This window comes from Vitis riparia, chromosome 11 (assembly GCF_004353265.1).
Source record: "Vitis riparia cultivar Riparia Gloire de Montpellier isolate 1030 chromosome 11, EGFV_Vit.rip_1.0, whole genome shotgun sequence".
Lineage (NCBI taxonomy): Eukaryota > Viridiplantae > Streptophyta > Magnoliopsida > Vitales > Vitaceae > Vitis > Vitis riparia.
This window is the reverse complement of record NC_048441.1, coordinates 6,022,477-6,047,554: the sequence shown is the minus strand read 5'-3', so window position 1 is coordinate 6,047,554 and position 25,078 is coordinate 6,022,477. Positions and strand designations below refer to the sequence as shown.

The following is a 25,078-nucleotide window of genomic DNA, read 5'->3' as shown; positions in this document are numbered from 1 at the left end:
TTTGTTTTTTCTTTCTAAATAAACGTTCAAGATTTTTCAAACTTGATCATAATTTTTAAAGTTTTTGAATAAGAGGAAACAATGACATGTGTAGATTTTCTTATAATTTTATATTTAACACACCTATATAAGATTTTCAAATCCTTTTTATACCTAAAACCCAAGTAATTTAGTCAATAATTTTGAAAAGATTTTCAAAACAAACATACCTAGGATGCTTATGTATTATCCCATCAAATTCCAAAAAATAAAAAAATAAAATGCCAAATTATATATACTTAGACACGGTAAGGTAGATCTAGTAATGTCCCCACTCAAATTTCCCATAAAAACATCTTATGTATTATATCATCAAATTTCAAAAAAATAAAAATAAAATCTTATATATAGTAATAGATTTTTTAAAATGAAACTGAATTCTTATAAATGTAAATTTAATTTTTACAACATAAAAAATAATTGCATTTCAAATACCACAAAAAATTTAGATAAAAATAATGTTATAAATTTTAAATAAAACTAAAAAGTAAATTTACTTTATAAATTGAATTTCACTCACCTCTATCGAGGTTGAGTTAAATGTCTTTAATCACAATTAATTTAAAATTTCATCAAATATCGTTTTTTATCCTATTTATCTGTTAATTTCATTTTTTTTTTCTTTCTTCAAGTTTTGAAAATTTATCACAATTGTATAAAAAAACCAAAAAAATAAAAATTATACTAAAATTTCATAGTACTAACTAATAATAAAAATAAAAGATAACAATTTTGTCATAGTTATTAGCTATAATATAAATAATAATAAATAAAAGAAATGTATTTGATCACCTATGTGTATTAAAATGATAGTCTTATCACCTGTTTATAGTATATGATTTTTTTAAACCTCGGATAATTTTGGCTCACAAATGTGTCTGATTTTAATGCAAATTTAGGAACTTTTTGGCCATTGTGTCTTTATGGTTATTGTCCAAGGGTAAAAATGTAAATTTATTGTCAGAACTCAGAAGTGAAGTTAGCTTAGCTCTCATGCGGACGATTAGTAGTAGGCTCTGTTCAGCACAACCTCCAAGAAACGCTTAAGAAAACTGGAAAACGAATCGCATATAAAGGAGATTCGAGAGACAGCCTCACTCCATGCTTTCCTATCAGTTTCTCGCATTTTCCCGAGAAAATCTCACGTCATTTCCAAGAAAAAGCCCTACCACCGTATGGTTTCCAACCTCAAGCTGTGATAAGAGATGTTTCCTCCGGCTGACGACCCTCCGATCTAGGGATCCCACCCAACCGCGGCCCTCTGCCCGTCAGGAGAAACCCTAACTCTAAACCTAACCCTCGCGTTCGTTCTGGCCATCGACGCAATGCCCGGCCGCAGGGGATTCGGGGGGTCCGAGCTCACCGAGGCGCTCTACGTGGGATTCTTGACGTGTTCTTTTATTTTTACTGCTTTGTTTCGTATCTGTTTCTCGCATTTTACCGAGAAAATCTCACGTCATTTCCAAGAAAAAGCCCTACCACCGTATCGTTTCCAAACTCAAGCTGTGATAAGAGATGTTTCCTCCGGCTGACGACCCTCCTGATCTAGGGATCCCACCCAACGGCGGCCCTCTGCCCGTCAGGACAAACCCTCGCGTTCGTCCCGGCCATCAACGCAATGCCCGGCCGCAGGGGATTCTGGGGGCCCGAGCTCACCGAGGCGCTCTATGTGAGATTCTTGACGTGTTTTTTTTTTAATTTTTTATGCTTTGTTTATAGTTGTTCTGATGATCATGCAGAACAAAATCGGCGTGATAAGCAGGAGTGGTCGTTTCTTGACGGAATTGCCATGATGGTGCTTGGCTAAATCACAAGAATATTCTAGGATTTTCATGGAACTGAATAGATAGTGATGAATCTCCTAATTTGTTTGATAAAGAATCCTACCATTGTTGATAAAGATTCTGCTTCTCTTTGGAAAAATGTCGCTTCTCTTCTCAAGTCTCTCTCCATTAGACCAGGAGTAACACTGGTGCAAAACTATGGGGATAGTGAAATTGGGGAAGTTGTTATCCAATTGGCCTAAGAGCGTTAGCTATAGACGATAAGCATGATTGAGGACAAACCTGGAAATCCTGATGCATGCCATTGAAGAGCCTTAGGCCCTTGGTGGTGACGTAGTTGTGCTAGAGAGCCATATAAAGACATGGTATAACATCTATTCCCTTGGCCTTTCTTTAGCTACCTACTTATATTGTCATGATTTTAGCAATAATGACACAGTATCTGGACATGGTATTTGGAAATGTATTTGCATACAGGGATGATTCCACTTTCTTGCATAGCATTGTAGTTAGCACATTTGTTTTTCTTGACACTCCAGTGAGAAGATAAAATGTTAGACTTTATAAAGATGATCCTACTTATTCTTGTTTGTATAGTCTGATGTTGCTTCTTTGTCTCATGATATTGTTTCTTGTCTGTTTGTAGGTCTCAAAATTAGTGTGCCATAGTACTATTTTTTTCTTATTAAAATGGTGTTATTGGACCCTAATTACAAATTCTCTATTTGATATAATCAGTGTTTAAAATTGCTATTGAGGCTTACGTGTTGGGATTGCCTCAAGGTGAGGCAATGTAAATTAGCCTTGAGGCTATAGCTTTACTGTGATTTAATTGCAGCTTGAGCTTCACCTTTTTGAGGCTTAGAATCTAGAAACTATATCCTCAAGGCTGTTGGGGGCCTAGGGGTTAAGCTTTTAAATATTAAATTGGTTTCAGGCCTTTGTAGGCTTTTTAGTTGTTAACAACTAATTAAGTTGCATTAGTGTATTACCATTTAGGTAATAGGATTTTAGTTATAAAATAACTGAATTTGTTAGTTTGTTATTCCTTCTGTTAGACATAAAATTAACTGTATGTAAACATGAATCCAGAGAAGAAGAAACAAAGCTTTAACTAATTTCTTTTTCACTGTTCTTTATAGTTTCCTTTCCCTACCAGTTTTCTGATTTGGTATCACAGCTTGAAAAAAAAATGTCTGAATCCTTTCCTTCCTCTTCCTTGTTTAACCTTCCTTTTGCACATGGAGTCCAATTCTTTGGAACTTTCAGTCATCCACTTGCAGTGAAGCTAGATGAAAACAACTTTCTGCAATAGTGTCAACAAGCCTTGGCTGCATACAAAGGACATGGACTACCACACTTCTTCTTCGAAAAGGACTTAGCTCCTCAAGGATAGTGATAGAGAATTTGGCAAAATCAATGATGCATATCTTGTATGATGACAATAAGATAGACTCTTGTTTTCTATCTTCCATCCTCCATGAGGGAAGCAATCCTCCCTCAAATGGTTGGATCAAGCTCTTCGTTTCAAATTTGGCAAAATCTTGAGAAGTTATTTGTTTCATAGTCTAAAGCCTATATTATGCGATACAAGATGCAACTGCAAACAACAAAGAAGGGAGGATCCTTAATGATAGAATACCTCCCCAAAATAAAAAGCATCATCGATGCATTAGCTTTTGCATGACATATTATCTGTGAAGAAGATCAAGTTTTACATGTCCTTGTTAGATTAGACTCAGAATATGATTCATTTGTTGCTTCTATAAGCTCAAGATTTGAGGTTTGTCGTATGCAAGACATTGTTGCATTGTTGTTAGCACATGAAAACAAACTTGAACAACACAACATTTTAAGTGATACTACTTCTATGACTGTTAATGTTGCCACAAACAATTTGAATTATGTGATGAATCCATCTGGAGGAAGGAGACTTCACCATAGTAAAAAATCTAGTAATAAAATGTAGTGATGTTTGTGCTAAATTAGTGAGGACCTTAAATTTAGTGTCAGACTAGTTTTAAATTGGTTACCTAGGGAATTGACACCCTTAGCACAATATTTTTTTCCCATGTTAGGAAAGTAGTCCTTTTTTCTCTACAAATTATAAATTCGATCATTCACTGAATTTGTCTTATGTGCAGTTCTACAAGAACCTCTCAATCGTGTTGAAAGATATTGTCTAGAAATCAGGAGATGAAACAAAGGAGGAAGCGAATAATGGTTAGTGTGCATTATAACAAGGATTAAGTTTCGTATTCTTTCATTTTTACTGCTTTGTTTCATATCTGTTTCTCGCATTTTACCGAGAAAATCTCACGTCATTTCCAAGAAAAAGCCCTACCACCGTATCGTTTCGAACCTCAAGCTGTGACAAGAGATGTTCCCTCTGGCTGACGACCCTCACGATCTAGGGATCCCACCCAACCGCGACCCTCTTCCCGTCAGGAGAAACCCTAACTCTAAACCTAACCCTCGCGTTCGTTCTGGCCATCGACGCAATGCTCAGCCACAGGGGATTCGGGGGGTCCGAGCTCACCGAGACGCTCTATGTGAGATTCTTGACGTGTTTTTTTATTTTTTCTGTTTTGTTTATAGTTGTTCTGATGATCATGCATGTGTCTTTATTTCAAGAATGCCCATTTTTGAATAGTAATATTTGCTTCCTAGCAAGACGTATTTTGGAATGATAGCAATGCCTAATGGTTTGTTTTTCTTTGTTTCTTTGATTTTATAACAATGCTCTTTTTGTTTATTTGATTTTTAATAATGCTCATTTTGGATATTTCAATGGGAATTCATCCATTTTCTCGGTAACCAAACCTGGTGGTATTTGTTTGTCTCTTAATTTATGTGATACATTTTGGAATAACAATATTTGCTTCCTAATATGAGAAAATTATTTTCAAAATGGTAGTCATACCAATGCCTCATTGTGTGTTTCCTGTTAATTTTGTAGAGCTACCAATTGTAAGTAAGTGTTTGCTGATTTGATTTTTCTAAAATGCATATATAGGATTATTGTATTGCCTACATTTTAGAGGAAGTCTTAAGGTGAATATTGCATTTTGTGTTTTCTCAGCAACCAATCATTCCTGTTTCTTTTTATTTATTATTTTTTGTTTTAATTTCTGTTGTGCCCATTTTGGATGAGAAATGTACCATTGGGTTTGGTATTTTGGAGGAAAATTTTAGGATTATTTTATTTTTAAAGCAAGAAAAGTATTTATGACTTGATTCCCACACGACCGAGTCATTCTTTGATTGTTCTCTCTGAGATTGTCATTTGTGAATAACATTTGCAGTTTTTGTTCATAATTTTTGTTTTCTCTTTTATACATATGAAATGGGGTAGATGTGGCTGGGACTGGTTAAAACAGCTAAGGAAGGAGGGATCGATGTAATTGAAACATATGTGTTCTGGAATGGCCATGAACTTTCTCCAGGCAATATGAGTGAGAGTAAATGTATTTAGTGATGCTTAAGCTTGATGTTCCTCTGTTTCAATATTTGATGATTAAATTGATTTGAATTATTTTCCCTTGTAATTTGAAAACTTTTAGTATTACTTTGGGGGACGGTACGATCTTCTCAAGTTTGTGAAGATTGTTTAGCAGGGTGGGATGTATTTGATTCTCTGTATTGGTCCATTTGTTGCAGCAGAATGGAATTTCGGGTGTGTAGACAACATCTACATATTGTATTTTTTATATTTAGAATAATGGAGGTTCACCCTCATTTCTATTATTGTTTTAATGAATATAACTTTTGTGAAACTCTTTGAATTTTAACTGGTTGTTTCCTGTGGAAGGAAAAAGATTAAAATGTTGTTCTATGATACAGTGGGGTTCTTGTTTGGTTGCATTACGTGCCTGGAACTGTCTTCCGGACCAATAGCGCACCCTTTAAGGTATGTAAACGGGAACGTAGATGTCTGGTTTTTGGTAGATTCATAAATGCGATTCCGAGAACCTTACCTTTTAATATCTTTAGATGATGGTGCTTTTGTTTTAAAATGAAGTGTGGCTTGTTCTAATTGATTTTGCTGCTTAAACCTTACCTTTTAATATCTTTAGATAAGGGTGTTTCTGTTTCGAAATGAAGTGTGGCTTTTTCTAATTGATTTTGCTGCTTGTTGCGAATCAGTACCATGTTGATCATTATTTCAATTTTTATCATGATGAAGGGAGCATAACTGATTAGAGATGCATGCAATAGCCATATACCGTTTCTTTACTTATTGCTGATGCATTATGCATTCAACAAATATTTTTAATTCTTCAAGGTGTTGCCTTGTTCAACTAATTGAATATTCTTTGAGAGGGACACACGCAATAGCCATAACATTTCAGGCTATAATTTAGTGAACATGAATTTAGCTTCTAGATTTGCAATGAAGTTTCCTTTGTTAATTTTGCTTGTAATCTGCCTAGCAGTTAGATTGTAGATTTTCGCCTTCTGGATGTTTCACTTTACTGTATCTGCTGCCATTCCATCACTTATGACTTGTATCAGCTATATCTTATTATTATATTTTATGATTTAGGTCCTCCATCCACAGAGAATACTCTTTTCAGAAATAATGGGGATGGTGGAGATTTTGTGAATATATTGCTAAAGGTTCCATTTATATGCTCACTGGATCTAATCCTCCCTGGAGAACAAAATGTCTCTCGGTCCAAGGTCAGTCCAAAATTGGTCCTAGCTTAAAAACTGAAAGCATTCTTGAAGTGTTGGATTTGGGTCTCCAGGATGAAGCTGATGAGGTTAGAATTGAAGCTGTCATTTCTATGCCGGTGATTGTCTTGTGGTCTGGTCTTGATGTGCTCTTCAGAGGGCTGGAGTAAGTGAGCAATAAATTTCTTTACTGCATATTATTTGTATATTCTTTGTTTTTGATTTGATTCTTCTTGAATTATGTTAGAGAATCTTGTTGTTATGGGTGTTGCAATTGGGAATCGAATTGCTTGGATTTGATTTGACTGTTTTGGATCTGTGTGGATTAATCTTGGTCTGATGAGTGTTGCGATAAAGAATTAAGGTTTATGTATATTAATCTTACTTACAACCTCAAACTATTATGTATTTCAAGTCCTTCCTCCATCAAAATGTGTTTTTTTTACCACTAATGCGGCTATTTAGAGTCATAATTGGTTAATAATCAAGTGTTTGAGTTGCATTTAGAATTTGAGAAGTTTTGTTATTGGAAATTTGTCCTTAAAAGAAGTTTCTACATTTTTAAACTTTCTATTTTCTAAAATATTTTTTTTTCCTGAAGTTTCTATCTGAAGTTTCTATTTGAGTTTACTTAAAAATCTAGAAGTCTTCTTCATTAGAAACTCTTATTACAAGAAGTTTTTATAAAGTTAAGTTTCAAATTTTAGACAAAAAGTTACTATTTTATTTTAATCTTATTATTTAGAGGTTTAGGAGTTTTAGAAAATAAATAAGAGTCATAACAAATTACTATATTGGTTAGGTTTCTTTTTTTCCTAGTTTTATTCAGGTTTTAAGGTTTTCTAAAGCCTGCTGATGAATTTTAAGATCGTCATTGCTATTTATGTGATTCTTTATCTACCCATTTTTTTGCTTCTATCCAAATTGCCCTGCAATTGTGACTACTATGTGTGACCACTGGATTTATCTACTGTGTGTCACTGCTATTTCATTCGTTGAATATCATCTCTTTCTGTTACATACATGATACTTGTATTTTTGTATGTTTTACTTATTTGTTTGTTTATTTATTTTATTTTATTATCTTATGTTTTATTATTATTATTTATTTTATTATTTCTCAATTATGTGATTTCTAACTTATATTTATTTTCTTCTATTTTGCATGAGGAAATAGGCTGCATGTTTTGTAAAGGAGAATCAAGGTCAAAACTTTTTAAGAGAAAATAAGGTCAATAGTCTAGAGGTTTGTTATTTTTTGGAATTGAGAATAAAAAAGTGAAGCTTACCTTTCATGTGTGGGGTGGATGGAGAAACCAAATAAAAAAGCAGCAGGGTGCATATGAGATTTGGATCTAATTATGGAAAGAAGATAGTAACACAAAGGGGGGCTACATTTGGATGGCTACTTCAAGCCATTGAAAAGCAAGAGCAACACATGTCCATAAAAGGAGAGGATTATGTGAGAATAAGAGTAGGGTGGATTCTTGAGAGGAGAAAAACAGGGGGGAAAAATGGAGAGAGGAGCAAAGTGAGAGAATTGGAGAGAGAGAGAGTAGGAAACAAAAGAGAAGAATAGAGAAGCTGAGGGGGATGAGGCCGGGCTTAGAGAAGGAAGAGTACTAGAAGCTAGGGAGATTATTGCTTGAAGGGAGGTTCTTCTAGGTATGGTCACCATTGAAAACTTGTACCTTTCTTATTTTCATATGACTGTGCTTTGCTTTCCTGCACAATTCTGAGTATTGTATTGATTGATGGTGAACCTATGATACTGTTTTGTTATTCTTTTTTGTTTTTTTTGGTTTGAGTCTAAAATGTTGTTTGCTCTTGCGAATGAGAATTTATTATTGATCCTGTTTCAATATTTGCGTTGAATCTTTTATGTGCCATTGGTCTCGAAGCCCATTGATTTCAGCATGAAATGGGTTTCCATATAATGAGTCTTTTGTTTATCTATTCTCTTGGTCATACTCTGTTTTCAGATCATCCATCTCCATATTTGGTATCTCCATTTGTGTCCTTATTTTTGGTCACGCCTTTGGGGTTTACTTTGATTGTCTAGTTTGTACTCTATTGTGATTGAGAGGAGGGTTGTGCTTTAGTGTGTGGTTATAGATTCATAAGTCAAGTGAAGAATCTGTTTGATGTTTATGAAAGAGGAAACACGTTCAAGATGGAATGCAATCATATCCGGGGCTGCAATGAATGGAGATGCATGGAAATCATTCGAACTCTTTAGTATTATGGCCTCATTCATGACTGTTCCTAGATACTATCAGCATAGCATTCTTGTGTTACAAAGGGGTGTCTGAAAAAGGGAATAACTTTCAGAAGCTAAAATTTTTGATCCGTTTTAGGGATATTGTTAATGGGTTTTGCCCCAAAGTCCAATCCCCAAATGTTGTCGAGAACTTAGTTGATGAATTCAAAGATTTTTATTGGTCCTGTCTATCACATGATCGACCTGTAGTTCTTGATGGTTAAGATATAGGTGCCATTGTTTGGCCTTTGGATCACCTAAATACATTGGAGGCTTTGAAATTCCTTTAAGAGAACCCAAATATGGAAGAGAACAATCCAATTGGACTGGTGGGTCTTGAAAGAAGGTTTTTGATGGTCAACGGAGTAATTTGGAAATAAGGTCAAAAGCCAATTACAGAATATAGGTTTGGATGGGGTTTGTTGTCATTGTTGGAGTTGAGTCAAGCACAATTGCTTGCCTTCTTGCTAGAAAGCTCTAGGAGGCTTTGGTGATTGGATGCCCGAAGACCATTGACAAGAATTGTAAATGCAAGGAGGATCACTAGACATTGAATTTAATGTTGCATGTAAAATACACGCAAAAATAATTGGCCATGCATGGCCATCTTCAACTGCACTACCTTTTGACCCTCGCGTTTATCCCTAGACTCTTCATCCGAAAATGAGTTTTTTCTGTTCATAGACTTCATCACGTATGAGGAAGCTCTAACTTGTTTCACTCCCTTAATTTGGTTAAATTCACCATAATTTAGTATTAGAGTTCACATTTAGTGGCTTGCCTGACTTGAAATTTGGAGAAAATGAAAATTAGAGAGAGAATCTATCAATGGTAAACTAGCACGAGCTGTAGTATGTGATATTAAGTGATTTAAGAAAGATGAAGGTGAGATTCTGGATAGGTCATATGGAAAATGTCATGGGCCAACTATATTGTTTAATTGTGCTATTAAACCTATGGACCATTCTATACCTTGTTTGGATAAGAGGTCACAATGGAAGAAAGTTCTTCATTGTTCCACATGTGGGCATCCAGGTTGCAAGAAATCTCATCTCAAAATTTGTTGTGATTTCTATGATTCCTTTTCTAGAAAAGTCTATTTGGAAAAATTAAAGGGGTTTGCATGTGATTGTTCCACTATCAGTACTTAGGATGTCTACCTATTTGCCACATACACACCGAAGGAGCAGCCCATTCTGTATAAAAGTCTGCTGCCAAGGTTGTGCTACAAGGATTGTTGCCTACCCATTTAGACAGTGTGCATGACAAGAGGCAACAATGATCATAGGAGCAATGGTCGTAACACTCAGTGAGTTGGTCTCCTAGCTTCCACTTGGTGGGGACCTCTTGAGCACTCGTGCTGTTTGGCAGACGAGAAAATGTGATTTCCAGGTAGATACCCAGTGAATAGTCCAATGATTGCCCTGTGGGATGAAGTCTCTTCTTTCACTTTGGTTGGTAGTTACAACATTTTCCACCAAGTGGGTAAGGGGGATCTGTCAATTCTTGTCTTCAAATTTTGAAGTCAAAGATCACCAACTTCGGTGGGAAGAGGAAAACAATACCATGGCAACCTTCTAGCACGTTTTATCTTCAGGTTCAGTCATCCAGAAATGAGAATCTGCCATTTCATAGTGTGGATAGGGTGCAAAACAAAAAATTACTTTTAGTGCCCTGCATTTTTCAATGAAAAATGAGTCATTGTAATGCTTTGTTAGGGCTATTTGGTGCATTGAACCTTTAAATCAAGCATCACTCAGTAATTATTAACCGACTTACAAAAGTTTAATATGCTTTAAAGTATATATCATCAGTTAATTTGACAAGCTCTCATTAACCTCCTAGTTTAATAACTTAACATTAGTAGGATCAATCTCATGGATATTTGCCATTGTTCCTGCTGCAAATGTTTCAGTATGAATTAGCTGTTTTGCCACATACAATTTCATTATTAAAAAACTAATCCTCTGTTTGGTTTCTTGAGAAGATGAAGGAAAAGAAAAGAATTTTTGGATCTTCATGGGAACGAAAGTGCTATTGTAGCATTTATTTCTGACCTTCTCAGCAGCCAAATGGAGCATAGAAGAAGTTTGATTAGTGTAGAACAAAATTAAAATTACACTAATGATCAAGATTACTTCTTTCATGGCAGCACTGAGAAGCCTATGGAGATTGTTCACCACTTGTATGAATTTGGGTCGGTGGAATACCATGTCCAGGTAAAACCTTTGGCAAGTTTCTCACATACTTTAAATACTACACTTTAAATAAGTTTTCCATTTTTTCCCCCGATCTTGATTGACCATTCACTAAACGGATTAATCAACTGCTCCATCATGATCATCTATCATTTTTCATGAAAAAGTTACAAATTCAAAACCATGAGATAATCTAGACTTAGGAATTACTCAGTTTTGGGAATAAGGTGCATCCTAGGGTAAAAATATTTTATCATCTTGGAACCATATTGAAATATTGACAAATGGTTTCTGAATTTCTGACATTTATGTGTTTAACAGTCTTCTGCATCTGATTCCACATGACATCTACTTGTCAATAGCAACCACACTACTGTCCTAAGCAATTCTGCACTCACATGGTCTTTCACATTACACCATAGAGATGATAAAGGGAATTTGTTCTGGTGTTTTGGAGATTGTTGAACCTGCAAGAGAGGGATATCGGCTCACTCTAAGACTTGATCTTGCTAAAATTCCACTAGGCAAAGGTTTGGTAATTTCAATTGACCTTAGTAATCTAACAATAGTTTATTAGTGCACAGATGCATTTTCTCATACCAGTTATATTATTTTTATTATTATTACTCTACTACTACTGTCATTGTTATATATATTATTATAATTCATTTTCTTATAAGTGAACAAATCTATTTGGAAGATGAATTAAATACTCAATTTAGTTGCTGAGAAGAACAAAAAAAAATAAAAAATAAGGGTAATCAATGTAAAACCGAATTAATGAATAACCAATGATTTATAATTTTTGCACACCCTACAAATTTAAATGGTGAGACTCCATTATTTTTCTTCTAAGACACTAACGTTTCCATCTTTTATCCTTTATCTTACTTTTCCTTATCTTTTATTTTACTTTTCCCCATTACCATAATTTTTATTATTAATTTTCCTCCTTAAATCCTAAAAGATTGAAACCTTAGTCCACCTATTTGATTGTATACAACCATCTTACGATTGTTCTACATCACAATTATACAATTACTTGATTGGAGTTGACATAGAGTATTTTCAACCAACTTTACTAAGGGGTTGGATTTAGTTATACAACAACTTGACCGGTAGTCAAGTTAGGGTGTCTAGCTCAATTATATGCTACTAGACTAGTAGTCTACCACATTGTTTTAGCATGTCAAGTTTGGCTGAAGCTTATTTTCAACTCGAAACTAAGAGCCATTAAGAATTGCTTCTTATTTTTAGCTTTAGCTAGAAGTTTAAGTGAAATCGAAATTAATATTTAGGTAATTCTGGAGATTAGATTCTTTCTTATTATAATTATTTAGTAGTTTTAAAATTCTCCTTAAAAGAAGTTTCTAAATTAATATTTTTTCTTATAGTTTGTATTTGATTCTTTTGAATTTAGAAGTCTTCTTTATTTTTTTATTTTTTGATTTGAAACAAAAGATGTATTTATTATGGTTAAATAGAAACATGAGAAAGATGAGTAGTCCTCCCCAAAATTATGAAAATTGGATCAAAATATGATTGAATTCCTCTGCCGTACAAGGAATTTATACAAAATTTTATAAAGTAAAGTAAGTTTATAAAGCAACTCTTGTCACAAGAAGTTTATAAAGTTTTAGTTTTAGTGTTTTTTTTTTTTTTTTTTAATTTATTTTGTTTTAATCTTTTGGAAAATATTTAATAGTTTTAGGAAAGGAATTAAAATGTTAATATATTACTACATAGGTTATGTTTACAATTTATTCAATTTTTAGGGATTTCTTAAGTTTATAAATAATGTTAATTGATGTAAAATGAGATGAATGATTTATTATTATTATTATTATTATTATCATTATTATGTTTGACTCCATTATATTTCTTCTATGTGAGACTCTTACAAGGCCTTAATGAGATTCTAAAGGTTTCCTTTTTTTTTCTTTATTTCTTATTTTTTTTATATTTTATTTTTACTTTCCCTAATTGACATTGACATACATTTTATTTCTTGCTCCACCTAAAAAAAAAAAAAAAAAATTTCTTGCTCCTCTTCTTAAATCCTAGAAGGTTGAATCCCTAGCCCACCTATTTGATGGTGGACAATCATCTTAGGGTTTTCCTACATCCTCAATAGCAATTGTAGGGCTACTAAGTTATGGTAGCAACTATTTGAAGGGAAATGGTTATTGATAGTGAAAGATTAAAGAATGCGTTTGTAATTGCAAAAACCAAAAGGAAAAAATAACAAATTGGGAGAATAAAGAAAAAACTTCTAGAATCACTCTAGCTGTCTTCCAGTATCATTCCTTTTTATATCTTCTCTCAATCCACTATGCCGCTAATATATTAAGTCTTCTCTCTCTCCCTCTTTCTCTCCCACTAGCTCTTTCACAGTATGTGTGCAACATGTGATAAGTAGCAGCAATTAAATTACAGTTTGCTTCTTATTGGAGTAAAGAATTAGTAGGAAAACAAAACAATAACAAATTGCGAAAGAGTTGTTTTTAGCTCTTTATTATGTGTAAGATACGATTTTCACTTTTCATGCAAGGAGAGAACATTTTTTTTTGTTTTTTGTTTTTGTTTTTTTGTTTTGTTTTTTTTTTGTTTTAGCTTACCTTTTAACGCATATTGTATACATTGTGTATTTGTTTTAGCCAAGGTCTTTGATCTCAAATTCATTTGCCAATTGACATCTTAGAGCTTCTCTTTCCTCTAAATCATTCCTGATCACAATTATGTCATCCACATAAACTAACAAAGTCGTGACTCCCCCCAACTTCGAGTGGTTAATAAAGAGAGTGTGATCACCTTGACTTTGGTTGTACCCCATTATTGTCATAGCTTTAGAGAATCTGCCGAACCAAACCCCTAGGGATTGTTTAAGTTCGTAAAGGGCCTTCTTCAATTTACACACTCTTTTTCCTCTCAACTCACCTCCAAAATCAGGTGGGATTTCCATGTAAATTTTCTCTTCAAGATCACCATATAATAATGCATTTTTCACATCATATTGCTGCAATTCCCAATCATAATTAGCAACTACAGACAACAAAATCGTTACCATATTCATTTTTGCTACGGTGCAAAGGTTTCCTGATAATCCACCCCATATGTTTGAGTGTAGCCTTTTGAAACTAACTGAGCCTTATACCTCTCAAGTGATCCATCTGCCTTATACTTCACTGTAAGGACCGACTTACATCCCACAAGGCTCTTTCCTTGAGGCAGGTCAACCAATTTCCAAGTTTTGTTTTTCTCAAGTGTCTCCATTTACACTCGCATAGCTTGTCTCCATTCCTCACTATTTAGAGCTTTGGATGGAGTGCTAGGGATGGATATATCTTTAGGCTCATGAGGAAGCTTTTATGAGAAAGTGACTGGTTCTTGTATGACACAAAATGTGATAATGGGTAGAGTGGATGCTTGGTGAATTTTGGGCAGATCATGGTCAAGACTATCAAGAGGTGCAAGTGAATTTTCAGAAGTAGGGTCAGAAATGGTGTTATCTTTTTCCTTTTTTTTTCCGGGGCTGGTTCGAACTCGTGGGCTTGCAAGAGGTTAGGAATGCTTGCGTTCTTCCTTGAATACACCTGCAAAGGTCATGTGTGACCAAGGATTTCATTTACCTTAGTCGAATACTCTCAATTTTCACTCAGAGGCTGAGACTCGAGTTCTTAGATCGGGACAACATGTGGATTTGGATTATTCATGTTTTCTTGTTATTTATTAAAAAAAAAAAAGCAACATTTCATCTCACTTTCTTTTTTTTTTCTTTTAAAAAAGAAAAAAAAAAGAGGGTCGTTGCAAAATAAATAAATAAATAATAAAAAAGCAAGTGACCTTCAAATGGCCACCAGTAGACAAAGCCCAGGCGCCTGGCCAACTCTCTCTCTAAAAAAGACTTTCTCTCTCTAAAAACTCTTTCAGATCTATTCCTCCTCCATGCTCCTCCCTCCCTAGCCACCATCGCCACCACAGCCACCTCCGTTCACTTTTTTTTTGGATCCCAATTTTGCCCCCAACCATCTCTAAAATTTCCCAAATTCACCAACCATGAATGACTCCTCAGGCCTCTTAGCGCCCGATTTCAGATACAAATCCCAATCCAAATCGGCCCCAATGTCCTCCTCCTTGCCCAATTCCCGCGGACCCACCAGATCGCCTTGGAACGCCGCTCCGGATGACTCCGATTCGCTCTTCTCCTCTTCATCAGATGGCCGTGGAGCGCCATCGTCATCGATCAATTTCGATTCGATTTTTGGTGGGTCATCCGGGTCGGGGCCAAAGCAACGTCGTTGCCTGTTTACGATAAGCCGGTTTACGATTATGATATTTTCGATGGGGTGCCGGGGCTGAATACCTCGGGTTCGGTGAACTACGATGTGTTTTCGACGGTTCGGGATCGAAGCAGAAGCAAAACGATGCGTTTGATGATCTTCTTGGGGGTTTTGGGAGGAAGGATCCGGAGCCGAAGAGATCCGGAAATGTCGAGGATGTTGGGTCTGGATTTGATGATTTGCTTCATGGGTTTGGTCGGATTAGTCTTCCAAGTAATAGGTATTGATTTCTATGTGGGTTTGTTCTCAATTGCAATTTTTTTTGGCCCGAATATGGATCCTTTTGCATCAATTTGGCTGATAATGGTGAAATTGGATCGTTGTTTGCTTTTCAAGTGTTGGGTAGATGCTCAATTGGTTTGATAGTTGAAGCATACATTTGTGCAAATTACTTGAGAGTAGTCTCTCAAGTACTAGGTATTGTTTGCTATGTGGTTCTCAACTGCAGGTTTTTGCCCGAATTTGGATACTGCATCGATTAAGCTACTTGTGCTGAAATCAGATTTATGCTTGCTCTTGTATGTTTTGGGTCAATTCTCAATTGGTTTGATATCAGAAGCACATTAGCTATATGGGTTTGTTTAATTTACTAGATTCGATGATTTGCTATCTTTTGGTGGAAGTAGTCTCCCAAGTCATAGATACTGTTTTCCATGTGATTTGTTCTTAGTTGCATATTTTACCTAAATTTGGGTACTTTTTGTATCCACTTAATCATATTTTGTATTTGCTTCGTGCATATTGTGGATGTGCTCCATCATCTTGACAGCTGCAGCATATTAACATTGAATTTTGGGTGGTTGTGATGTTTTATTTAGTAATATATGGTAATTTATGTTTTGAAGTGATTTTGGAAGGCATTGCATGCTATTTGTATGAAGTTGAATGGGGAAATCCTTCATTTCTCATATCATCTAGATATTTGATAAAGTCAAAATTCAACAACTATGAATTGTTGGGAAAAGGAGCAAAATGTTGAATTTTCCCTACCTTAAAAGATGGTGGAGTAAGGGAATGAAGTTTGATCTCCAAACTAAAGATCTTCTCATTGATCATGGAGGTGTTCATTCACCCCTTCATCCTCTAATTGGTTATAGTAGCAAAGCTCTCCATGGACAAGCATCCACTTAATAGTTTGCCATATAAAAACGAAGCTTGCCTAGTTAATTTGTGGGTCATAAAATCTTAATCAACATGATCATAGGCTTTCTTAAAACCAACCTTTATGATTGCTCCTCACTCCTTGGTTTGGAATTTTGATTAAGAATTTCATTAGGCTATAACTCTATATGTGAAACACACTTAACAAAGGGGCCATAAGTTGGAGCAATAATTTTATGGATTATATCAAGTTGAGAATGCATATGAAGTATGAACTACTCTTGCATCCATCTTGAGTTTTTTCTTTTCTTTTTTCTCCCTATCAAGACTAGAACCCTGAACCTCCCTCATCTCCATCCCAACTCTTTGCTTTTGGAGCCAAACCTGTAGGGTGATAATCTTGTATATTTTGTGTTTAGGCTAATGGTTCTAAAGCCCTTAACTCCATATATTCTTTTGTTAATCTGAACAATTGCTATGAAAAGAAAGTTAAAGCTTGAATTAGGAACTTCTACGAATGGAACTCGGAACTCTTAAGAGACTCTTAGTATATCGTCTTTTAGATGTTCTCCTAACAATCTTTGATAGAAAGTCATGATGAATGCCATCTACCCTCAATGCCTTCTTTCTATTCAATTGAAAGATTACCTCCATGATGATTTTCCTTTTTTAGGAAGGTATCTCCAACTATCATGCCATCCTTAGCAATGGTTCTTTTTATTTTTGTTACGTACATTTCAATATTTCATAGAAGTATCTATCTTGAACTATTTGTTGATGATTCTAGTTCTTGATGGAGATATAAACATAATATGAGTTTTGTGTCAGAGAAAGAGTGTCGAGAAAATTGGAATGCTCTGTGATATGAGTCTTCAATGAGGAAGCTCAAGGAAAACAAGATGGATTATGATTTATCTATAGTTTCTCAATGAAGTTAAGGATCTTGTATTAGAATGCTAGAGTGGTTAAGAATGAGGAGAAGAGGAAGGTTATTAAATCTTTGTTTCATCCTCAAAATGTTGATTTGGTGTGCCTACAAGAGACAAAGGTGGAAGCTATGTTGATAGCCTTGGTTAGAAGCATAGGGGTGGGTAGGTTCTTGGAGTGTGGGTGCCCTAAAGGCAATGGGAGTAGCCGGAGGGTGGTGGCCTTTTAGGATAGAGTGTTGGAGCTACTTGAGATGGAGATAGTTCTTATTCAATCTTTTTTTAGTTCAAATGTTGTGAGGAAAAGTTCACTTGGTTTTTCGGAAGTTATGGTTGTAGGATTAGGATAGAACTCGAAAATTTTTAGGAGGAGTTGGGCTCCATGAAGGGGTTATGGGAATATCCTTGGTGTATTGAGGGAATTTCGATGTGGTCAAAATCCTAGAAGAGAGAAAGAATTGTGTCAGAATCTCCTAGACCATGAAATGTTTCTCCTAAGTTATAGAGGAATTATCCTTGGTTGATCTCCCCTTGACAAGGAGCTTTTTCATATGATGTGGAGGACTGAATTGGCAATTGCTGTCTAGAATTGGTTGTTTCCTAATCACAAGTGATTGGGAATATCAATTCTCAAATACATTGCAACTCCTATGGCTGTAGCTAGTGTTTGATCACTCCCTTATCTTGCTAGAGAGATGGGGGTGAGAATGGGAATGCCCTCTTTTAGATTTGAAAACATGTGGCTTAAGGTGGAGGGATTCAAAGATATGGTGAAGGGTTGGTGGGAAGGGTATCGGTTTACTGGATCCTCGTAGCTTCGTTTTAGGTTTAGAGTTGATAGTGTTAAAGGAGGACTCTATAGCTTGGAATAAGGGAGTATTCGAAAATGTAGTGGCCCACAAGGCTTATGTGTTGGATCAGATCAATTATTGGGATGAAAAGGAGAGGGAATGGTTGCTTTCCTTAGAAGATAGCAAAGCTAGAAGGGTGGCATTAGAAAAATCTAAATCATTGGGCCTTTAAAGAAAACATCTTGGTTGTGGCTAGGGTTTGTTTTATACCCCTTAAGTGTTGAGTTTTGTGATTATAAGCACTTCAGTTGTACAATTACCTTTACTTTCTTGGGTACACAATAATTCTTGCTTTTAATCAGATATTAGTGGATTGTTGTATGAGAGAAGGATTTCCCATCCTTCTGTATACTCGCTTATTTTATAATAATAAAAATGTTTACTTCTGGTTTTAAAAAAATCCTGAACTAAGAGAAGATGACTAAACAAAATGCCAAGGAAACATGCAAGTTGAGTTGGAATGGATAAAGTGATATGACTTTAGAAAGAGTTGTACACATTTCATGTGAGATGAATGAGAAGTCCTGTTTTTGTTTCTTCTTTCTTCATCACTGTTTCCCTTATAACTAGTGTTTTTGGTGTTTTTCCTTTGTAAGCTTCCATGCATCCTTTAGGACAAGTCATTTGCTTTTCCCTAATTATGAGTTCTTTGAATATCTTTTGATTATAAGGACTTCTGGTCACTTTATATGAAGGGAAGACAGGAAAATTGCAAAAGAATAGGGAACCAAGAAAAGGGACAGTATTCATGAATCTTGAGAGGCATGGCCTTTTTTTTGTGGATTTTTGGTGTTTTTATTTTTCTGGTTTGTGTTTTTTTTTGTTTGTTTGTTTGTCTGTTTGTTGTTTTTTGTTTTTAATCAAAGTAATGCTAATGGTTTTCTATCTCATTGATAACCCTATGTGCACCCCAAATACCATGATGCTGATTTATTTTACATGGATGAAATGCAGTATTATTGTTATGTAGTGCTTTTTTTTTTTCCCTATTTGTCAATGAATTGCATATATTCTTTCCATGCTCAGTTAAAATAAATAATCTGACCTGTGATAAATTTCAGTGGATTGGCATTTTACCACAATGTTACTCTTTGCACAGGCCGACAACGTCAATTGGGCACCAAAATCAACTGTTAATTCCACTGAAACAACCTCCAATGTGATTGAAGATCCGTTTGTAGTACTTCAACCCCTGCTGTTTCATCCTCGACGCTGTTTACTGATCCATTAGAGGAAATTAGTAAACTCTGTAATTCTGGAAGCACCAGAGTTGATGGTTCATCTGCTGTTGGTGGGGGAGCATTTAATGATTTAGATCCCCTTGATGGCCTTGGAAAATCTGCATTTCCATCTGAGATGAATAAGAGGGGAAAGAATAGGAGTCCTTCGAGCACAGAACCAACAAGTGAGACTCAAACTTTTGCTACTAAGGAACCAATTGAAAAATCCTCGGTTGAGGGTCAGGATAGCCACTCTCAAAAGAAGATGCCTGCTGAAAATTATTGGGAATCTCATCAAACCTTGTTTGACATTCCTACAGTTTCCACAGATTCTCATAAATCTTTCAGTCAGACGCCTTCTCCTCCTTCACATGTAAATGCTACTCCTAATGAAACAAATTCCCAGGGAGAGATGTCTCCTAGATCTGAAGAGAATTAGTCTTCATCTGATGATGTGTGGCTCACTGTATCAGATATTCCTCTCTTTACACAACCCACCAGTGCTCCACCACCTTCAAGACCCCCTGCTCCAAGACCAACTCAAGTTTCAAGGGCAGAAACAGGTTCTTTTGGTTCCAATAATGCAAGAAAGAAGGTTAATGAGTTTTCTTCCTTTGCTAATTCTTCTCAGTGTTCTCAAAGTCCTAAGTTGACCCGTGGGACAATGAAGAGCTCGGCTGTGTCTCAAATCGATGAACTTGAAGATTTTGCCATGGGTAGGACTCGGAATAATGTTGATGGCCATGCAGAGGGTCTTTATGGTGATGAATTTGAGACAAACTCGGTTGCTGCTGCATCTGCTACTGCTATGAAGGAGGCCATGGATAGAGCTGAACCTAAGTTTAAGCATGCAAAGGGAGTAAGGGAGAGAAAGTGCAAAAGCTTCTAGAAGTAAAGAAGCTGGCCAGTTGGATAGAGATGAGAAAGCAATGCAAGATGCTCAGGTTAGAGCAATCAGAGAAAAACAGGAGAGATTAGAACGCGAGCAGCAAGAGAGGGAGAGAGAAGAGGAAGAGAGGGAGCAAAGGAGACTTGAGAGAGCAAGGGAAATTGAGGGGAAAAGGGAGGAGAAAGAGAGAGAACAGAGGAGACTTGAGAAGGAGAGGGAGCGAGCAAGGGAGATTGAGAGGGAAAGTTTGCCGCCATTCTTTAATTCTATATGCAAAACCTTCAACCATTAGCCACATGTTTTCAAATCTTTTGCCTTTTCTCACTCCTCTGCAATCTAAGAAAATGGGGCAGCAGATATGAGTCTTGGAGTTTAAGTCCAATATAGTCCATTGGTAGAAAAAAATGGTAAGAATAGTACCCATTTCAAAATATTTGTCAAACTAATCTTTTATATCGACGTAATCATTCATTTAGATTTTTTTTTAAGTGTGTAAAACCACCATTGTTGATTGTGGTTTTAAAAGTTTCAAAAATATCCTTAAAACCATAGTTTGTGACTGGTTTTATAAGTTTTAGAAATTATTTTTAATCCATATATGTTTTAATGATATTATGATTTTAATATTATTTTTAAATTTTTTTTTTTACCGTAATAACCATAAAACCACTTTTATGAAGGAATAACTTAAAATCATAATCATTGGTATTGATTTTTATATGAAAACATAAAATTTTAAAATAATATAAATAATTTATTTAGTTATTTTAAAATTTAAAAATAATATGAAAAATTAATTTTCTTTAATTCATATGTGATAAATTTCATAAAACAAATAAATATTTTATTTACCATAAATATATAAATTTTTATGGGATTGCAAGTGAAATTATTTTCTCAAAATTTTAAGGAAAATATGAAAAAGTAAAGATAATATATATATATATATATATAATTTTAAAACAGTAGTAAAGAAAAAATTTATTAAGAATAATTTATAAATAAAAATAATTTTAAACTGACAATGGAAAATTGTAAAAAATTTTCCCACTCCAAAAAGAACTTTAAGAAAATCTGGTATATCATTAAGAAATTTTGGTACATCCATAATTTACCCTAAAATTTAAAAAAAAAAAAAACAAAATTTTAAAATCTCATATTTTTTTTGTTGATGTATGGTCACACGAGTTCCCCTTAAAATATTTGTGAAACCCCACGATTGGTAACTGTGGTTTTAAAAAAAAAAAAAATTGTAAAATCATAGTTTATGATAGTAATTTTTAATTTCAAAATTTCTTACAATTCCATTGGCGATTTAAAGTTATTTTTTTTACAAATTATCTTTAATAAATTTTTTCTTTACGTCTGTTTTAAAATTATATATATATTATCTTTATTTTTCATATTTTCTTTGAAATTTTGAAAAAATAATTTTCCCCGTATTCCCATAAAAATTTATATATTTATGGTAAATAAAATATTTATTTGTTTTATGAAATTTATCACATATGAATTAAAGGAAATTATTTTTTCATATTATTTTTAAATTTTAAAATAATTAACTAAATTATTTATATTATTTTAAAATTTTATATTTTCATATAAAAATTAATGTTAATAATTATAATTTTAGGTTACTTCTTAATAACGATGGTTTTATGATTATTATGATAAAAAAATATTTTAAAAATAATATTAAAATCATAATACTATTAAAATATGGATGAACTAAAAATAATTTTGAAATCACAGTTACTAACTGTGGTTCTAAGGAAAATTGTAAAACCACAGTCACATACTATGATTTTAAAGATATGTATGAAACTTTTAAAATCACAATCACCAACAGTGGTTTTATACACTTAAAAAAAAAAATTCATGTAGATGTTTGCATGGATGTAAAAAAATTAATTTGACAAATATTTTAAGATGAGTACTGTTCTTACTTATTTTGGACTTAAACTCCGGGTCTTGGCAGCAAAAGTTGTTCCTCCCTGTCGCCAGAGAATAAGAAGGGTTGCCTCTAGGGAGGCAGTGCTCCAAGTGTACGGTTTAGTATGGTCCATGTGGAGGTTTAGTATGGTCCCCACCATATCCTTTCCAGACTATTTACACCAATTATCATCCTTATTTAAAATAAAATAAAATAAAAACACACATTTATGAAAATTTCCCCCAATTAATTTTATATCATTAAATATCCACTTTTTTATTTTTTAAATTTTAATTATATTAAAAATAAATGTAATTTATAATTTTTTTATCATTTATTTTTTTGAGAAGTAGAGTTTTTTTTATGTGTTCAAAAGAAAAAAAATTAAAAATTAATTTGTTTTTATTTAATTATATATATATAATCAAAATGAAATAAGATAATAACCGAAAATAACTTGGAGTACAAAAAAAGGGTTCTTTTATTAAAAGTCCCATTAGAACCCAATTTTGGAAATTTAATCCCCCCCTCCCAACAAATAGGCGGGTCTCCAGGTTCAAACTCATCAATAAAAAGAACCCGCTTCGGCCTCCTGCCAGTCCCCAAACTTCTCACAAATTTGTCAGACATCTCCCTCATCTTTGTTTCCTGAAAACAGGCCAAATCTTGCTTGAGTTTCCTAGCCACAGACTTAATTACCTTCCCCTTATCTGGATCATGCAAGCCTCTAACATTCCAAGACAAAATCCTAAGCTTCATTTAGGAATTACAGAAATTTGCCTACCCTCATTCCTAACCTCTGCTTCCCTTCCCGCAGCGCCGTCATAATTAATGGTGCTAATGAGCTTCTTCAGTTCTCTTTCCTTCCTTGAACTGGACATGGCACCCTTTTACCAGCCTTCGAAACACTTACAGAGCACCTCCTACTCTCAATTTCCACAAGGATTCTCATAATGTCTTCTTCAAAGCCTTCCACCGAAACACCCACATACTTACAAAACCAAAGGAATTTTTTATTTGCCCAAGGGGATCTCTCCGCACCTATTTCTCCTGCTGCAGAGATTTCAAGAGAAGGCAGTTCCTCTTCTGAAAATTCCTTATGGTCATGCAATCGAATAATTTCTACATCTCGCTCTCTTAGGGACTCAGCCCCTCCCTTCAGGGGGATAAGCCCTTCGTGATTAGGAAAAACAATAGACCGTCCGTCTTTAAGAATCATGCGCAGCGGCTCCTTCACTCTCTCACTCTTCACCGGTTCGTTAAGCACCTCCTCTGCCTCCCTTGTCCAGGAATCCCATACAGAATCCCCTAATCCAGAAGAAGAAGTCCCAGAAAGGCCCGCAGTAACCCCCTAAAGTAGAAAAGGGGTACGTACCTGATTCGCACCCCTCCGTGGTTGCTTGAACAAGTCCAAGTGCCGGAGGGCACATCTCTTGCGTCGTAATCTGTTGGAGAACCCCGGCTGACGCTTCCTTTGTGAGCCCTAGTGAGCTTCCCGCCTCGCCCTCTTTAGAAGCCCTAAGGGGAAATACGTGAGCCTTCCCTTCCTCCTTTTTATCTCTTTCCTGCAGCTGGATTTTTTGGGCCCAAGATTTTCATCCCCCAGCCCCACTTTCTTTAAGATAACCAAGCCTAATTTATTATTATCCTGATTGGACTTCACCGAATATGCAGGCCCACCAACTAAAAAAGCCTCCCTTTTAGACTCCAGCCCAAAAACAGTCTCGCCCTAATGGCCCACATTCAGACTCCCCCTCCTTGCACCTGGGCTTCTCGACGCCTAAGTCCAACGTTAAACACTTAGGAACAAGTGCACTTTTTCCTACGACAGGAGTCTCATTCATCGTAAAGGCATCTTTCGGCAGCGCCTCAGACGCTTGACCCTTCCAGCCTTTTTGCATGGGATTGAACTTGATTTTCCAAGGTACCACTCCAACGTCTCCATCACCTTTAGCTGCAGCAAAGTCCCCTAATCCACTCGAGCCCTCATCCACACGCACCAAGGCGCGTGAAATAATCCTCTTCCTGCAAATTGGGGTCCCTTCTCTCCGCCATCAGTTCTCCCTTGGACTTTGTAACAGCATCCACCTGTAGGGCCGAAAACCACACCGAATCTTCCCACAACAACGGGATAGAAAAAGAAGCAAAACCCGCTATCACTTCCAGCTTTCCGTGCACCTCCTTACCATTGTTTTTAACCAGGATTCTAACCCATTACATGTTGCGGGAATATTTGGTCTCATCATCCACTGCTATGCCCTGCAAGCATCCCTACCTTTCTGAAAAACTCCAAGTCCCAGAATTGTAGAGGTAGGCCTGGAATTCTAACCCAGGAGAAATCCCTCTGGAAGTCCGTCCGAGAGCATCCTACTGTTGGAACCCACCAATCTGGAAAGCATTATGGCATATTTATCTGTGAGGTTGATTTATATCATCAGTAGCACAATGTTTTTGTCTCTAGTTGGATGGAGGATAAAAAAAAAAAAGCATGTCATGCCTAATAATTTGTCAAAAAGAGAATGGTGTGTTGTATCTTATTGGACATACTTAGAAGGTTTATATATCCATGCTTTAAGGATAGAAAAATACACACCAAGAATGGACCATTCACCAGGAAATCATTAAATGCTCTATTACTAGTGATACGATCTCATACATATTAGACATGAACACCAAGTTAGGAAAAAAGAAAGTGTATTTAACAATAGAACTGTCATCTATTAACTAGCTGGAACAGCATGCTCAGCTAGGTAGAAACACTTGTTGAAGAGGTTGAAATTAATTTGTGCCTAATTATTTGGCAGATATTTGTAAAGTTAAGGGTAAAAATGCTAGCTACCATTTGGGGCTCTTTCAATTA

At 35.2% G+C, this 25,078-nt stretch overlaps 1 protein-coding gene across 17 annotated transcripts; it reads left to right on the top strand.

Annotated features, from left to right (window-relative positions):
- Window positions 1-1,058: 1,058 nt before the first annotated feature.
- Window positions 1,059-20,716, top strand: LOC117924958 (serine/threonine-protein kinase ATR-like). 17 transcript variants are annotated; one of them, XR_004652903.1, is made up of 10 exons: window positions 1,059-1,708; window positions 1,779-2,188; window positions 3,968-4,375; window positions 5,179-5,499; window positions 5,667-5,733; window positions 6,370-6,666; window positions 7,678-8,165; window positions 10,913-10,979; window positions 11,280-11,488; window positions 19,276-20,716. XR_004652903.1 is itself a non-coding variant. In XM_034843710.1 (5 exons), the coding sequence occupies exons 3-5, from the start codon at window positions 6,455-6,457 to the stop codon at window positions 19,405-19,407; spliced, it is 411 nt and encodes a 136-aa protein (XP_034699601.1). In that variant the 5' UTR covers window positions 4,396-5,499; window positions 5,667-5,733; window positions 6,370-6,454; the 3' UTR covers window positions 19,408-20,716. The 17 variants fall into 17 exon arrangements, 1 of the variants encoding a protein (XP_034699601.1); XR_004652916.1 differs by lacking the exons at window positions 7,678-8,165; window positions 11,280-11,488 and having other exon boundaries at window positions 3,968-4,046; window positions 4,156-4,375; XR_004652910.1 differs by lacking the exons at window positions 7,678-8,165; window positions 11,280-11,488 and having other exon boundaries at window positions 5,179-5,278; window positions 5,387-5,499.
- The last annotated feature ends 4,362 nt before the right edge of the window (window positions 20,717-25,078 follow it).

Bases quoted from the DNA above. Each gene is read 5' to 3' on its own strand.
- LOC117924958 (XM_034843710.1), top strand. From the start codon at position 6,455: ATGCTCACTGGATCTAATCCTCCCTGGAGAACAAAATGTCTCTCGGTC. The intron at 6,667-10,912 runs GTAAGTGAGCAA...CTTTCATGGCAG, and splicing joins GTGCTCTTCAGAGGGCTGGA to CACTGAGAAGCCTATGGAGA. The intron at 10,980-19,275 runs GTAAAACCTTTG...CTCTTTGCACAG, and splicing joins CGGTGGAATACCATGTCCAG to GCCGACAACGTCAATTGGGC.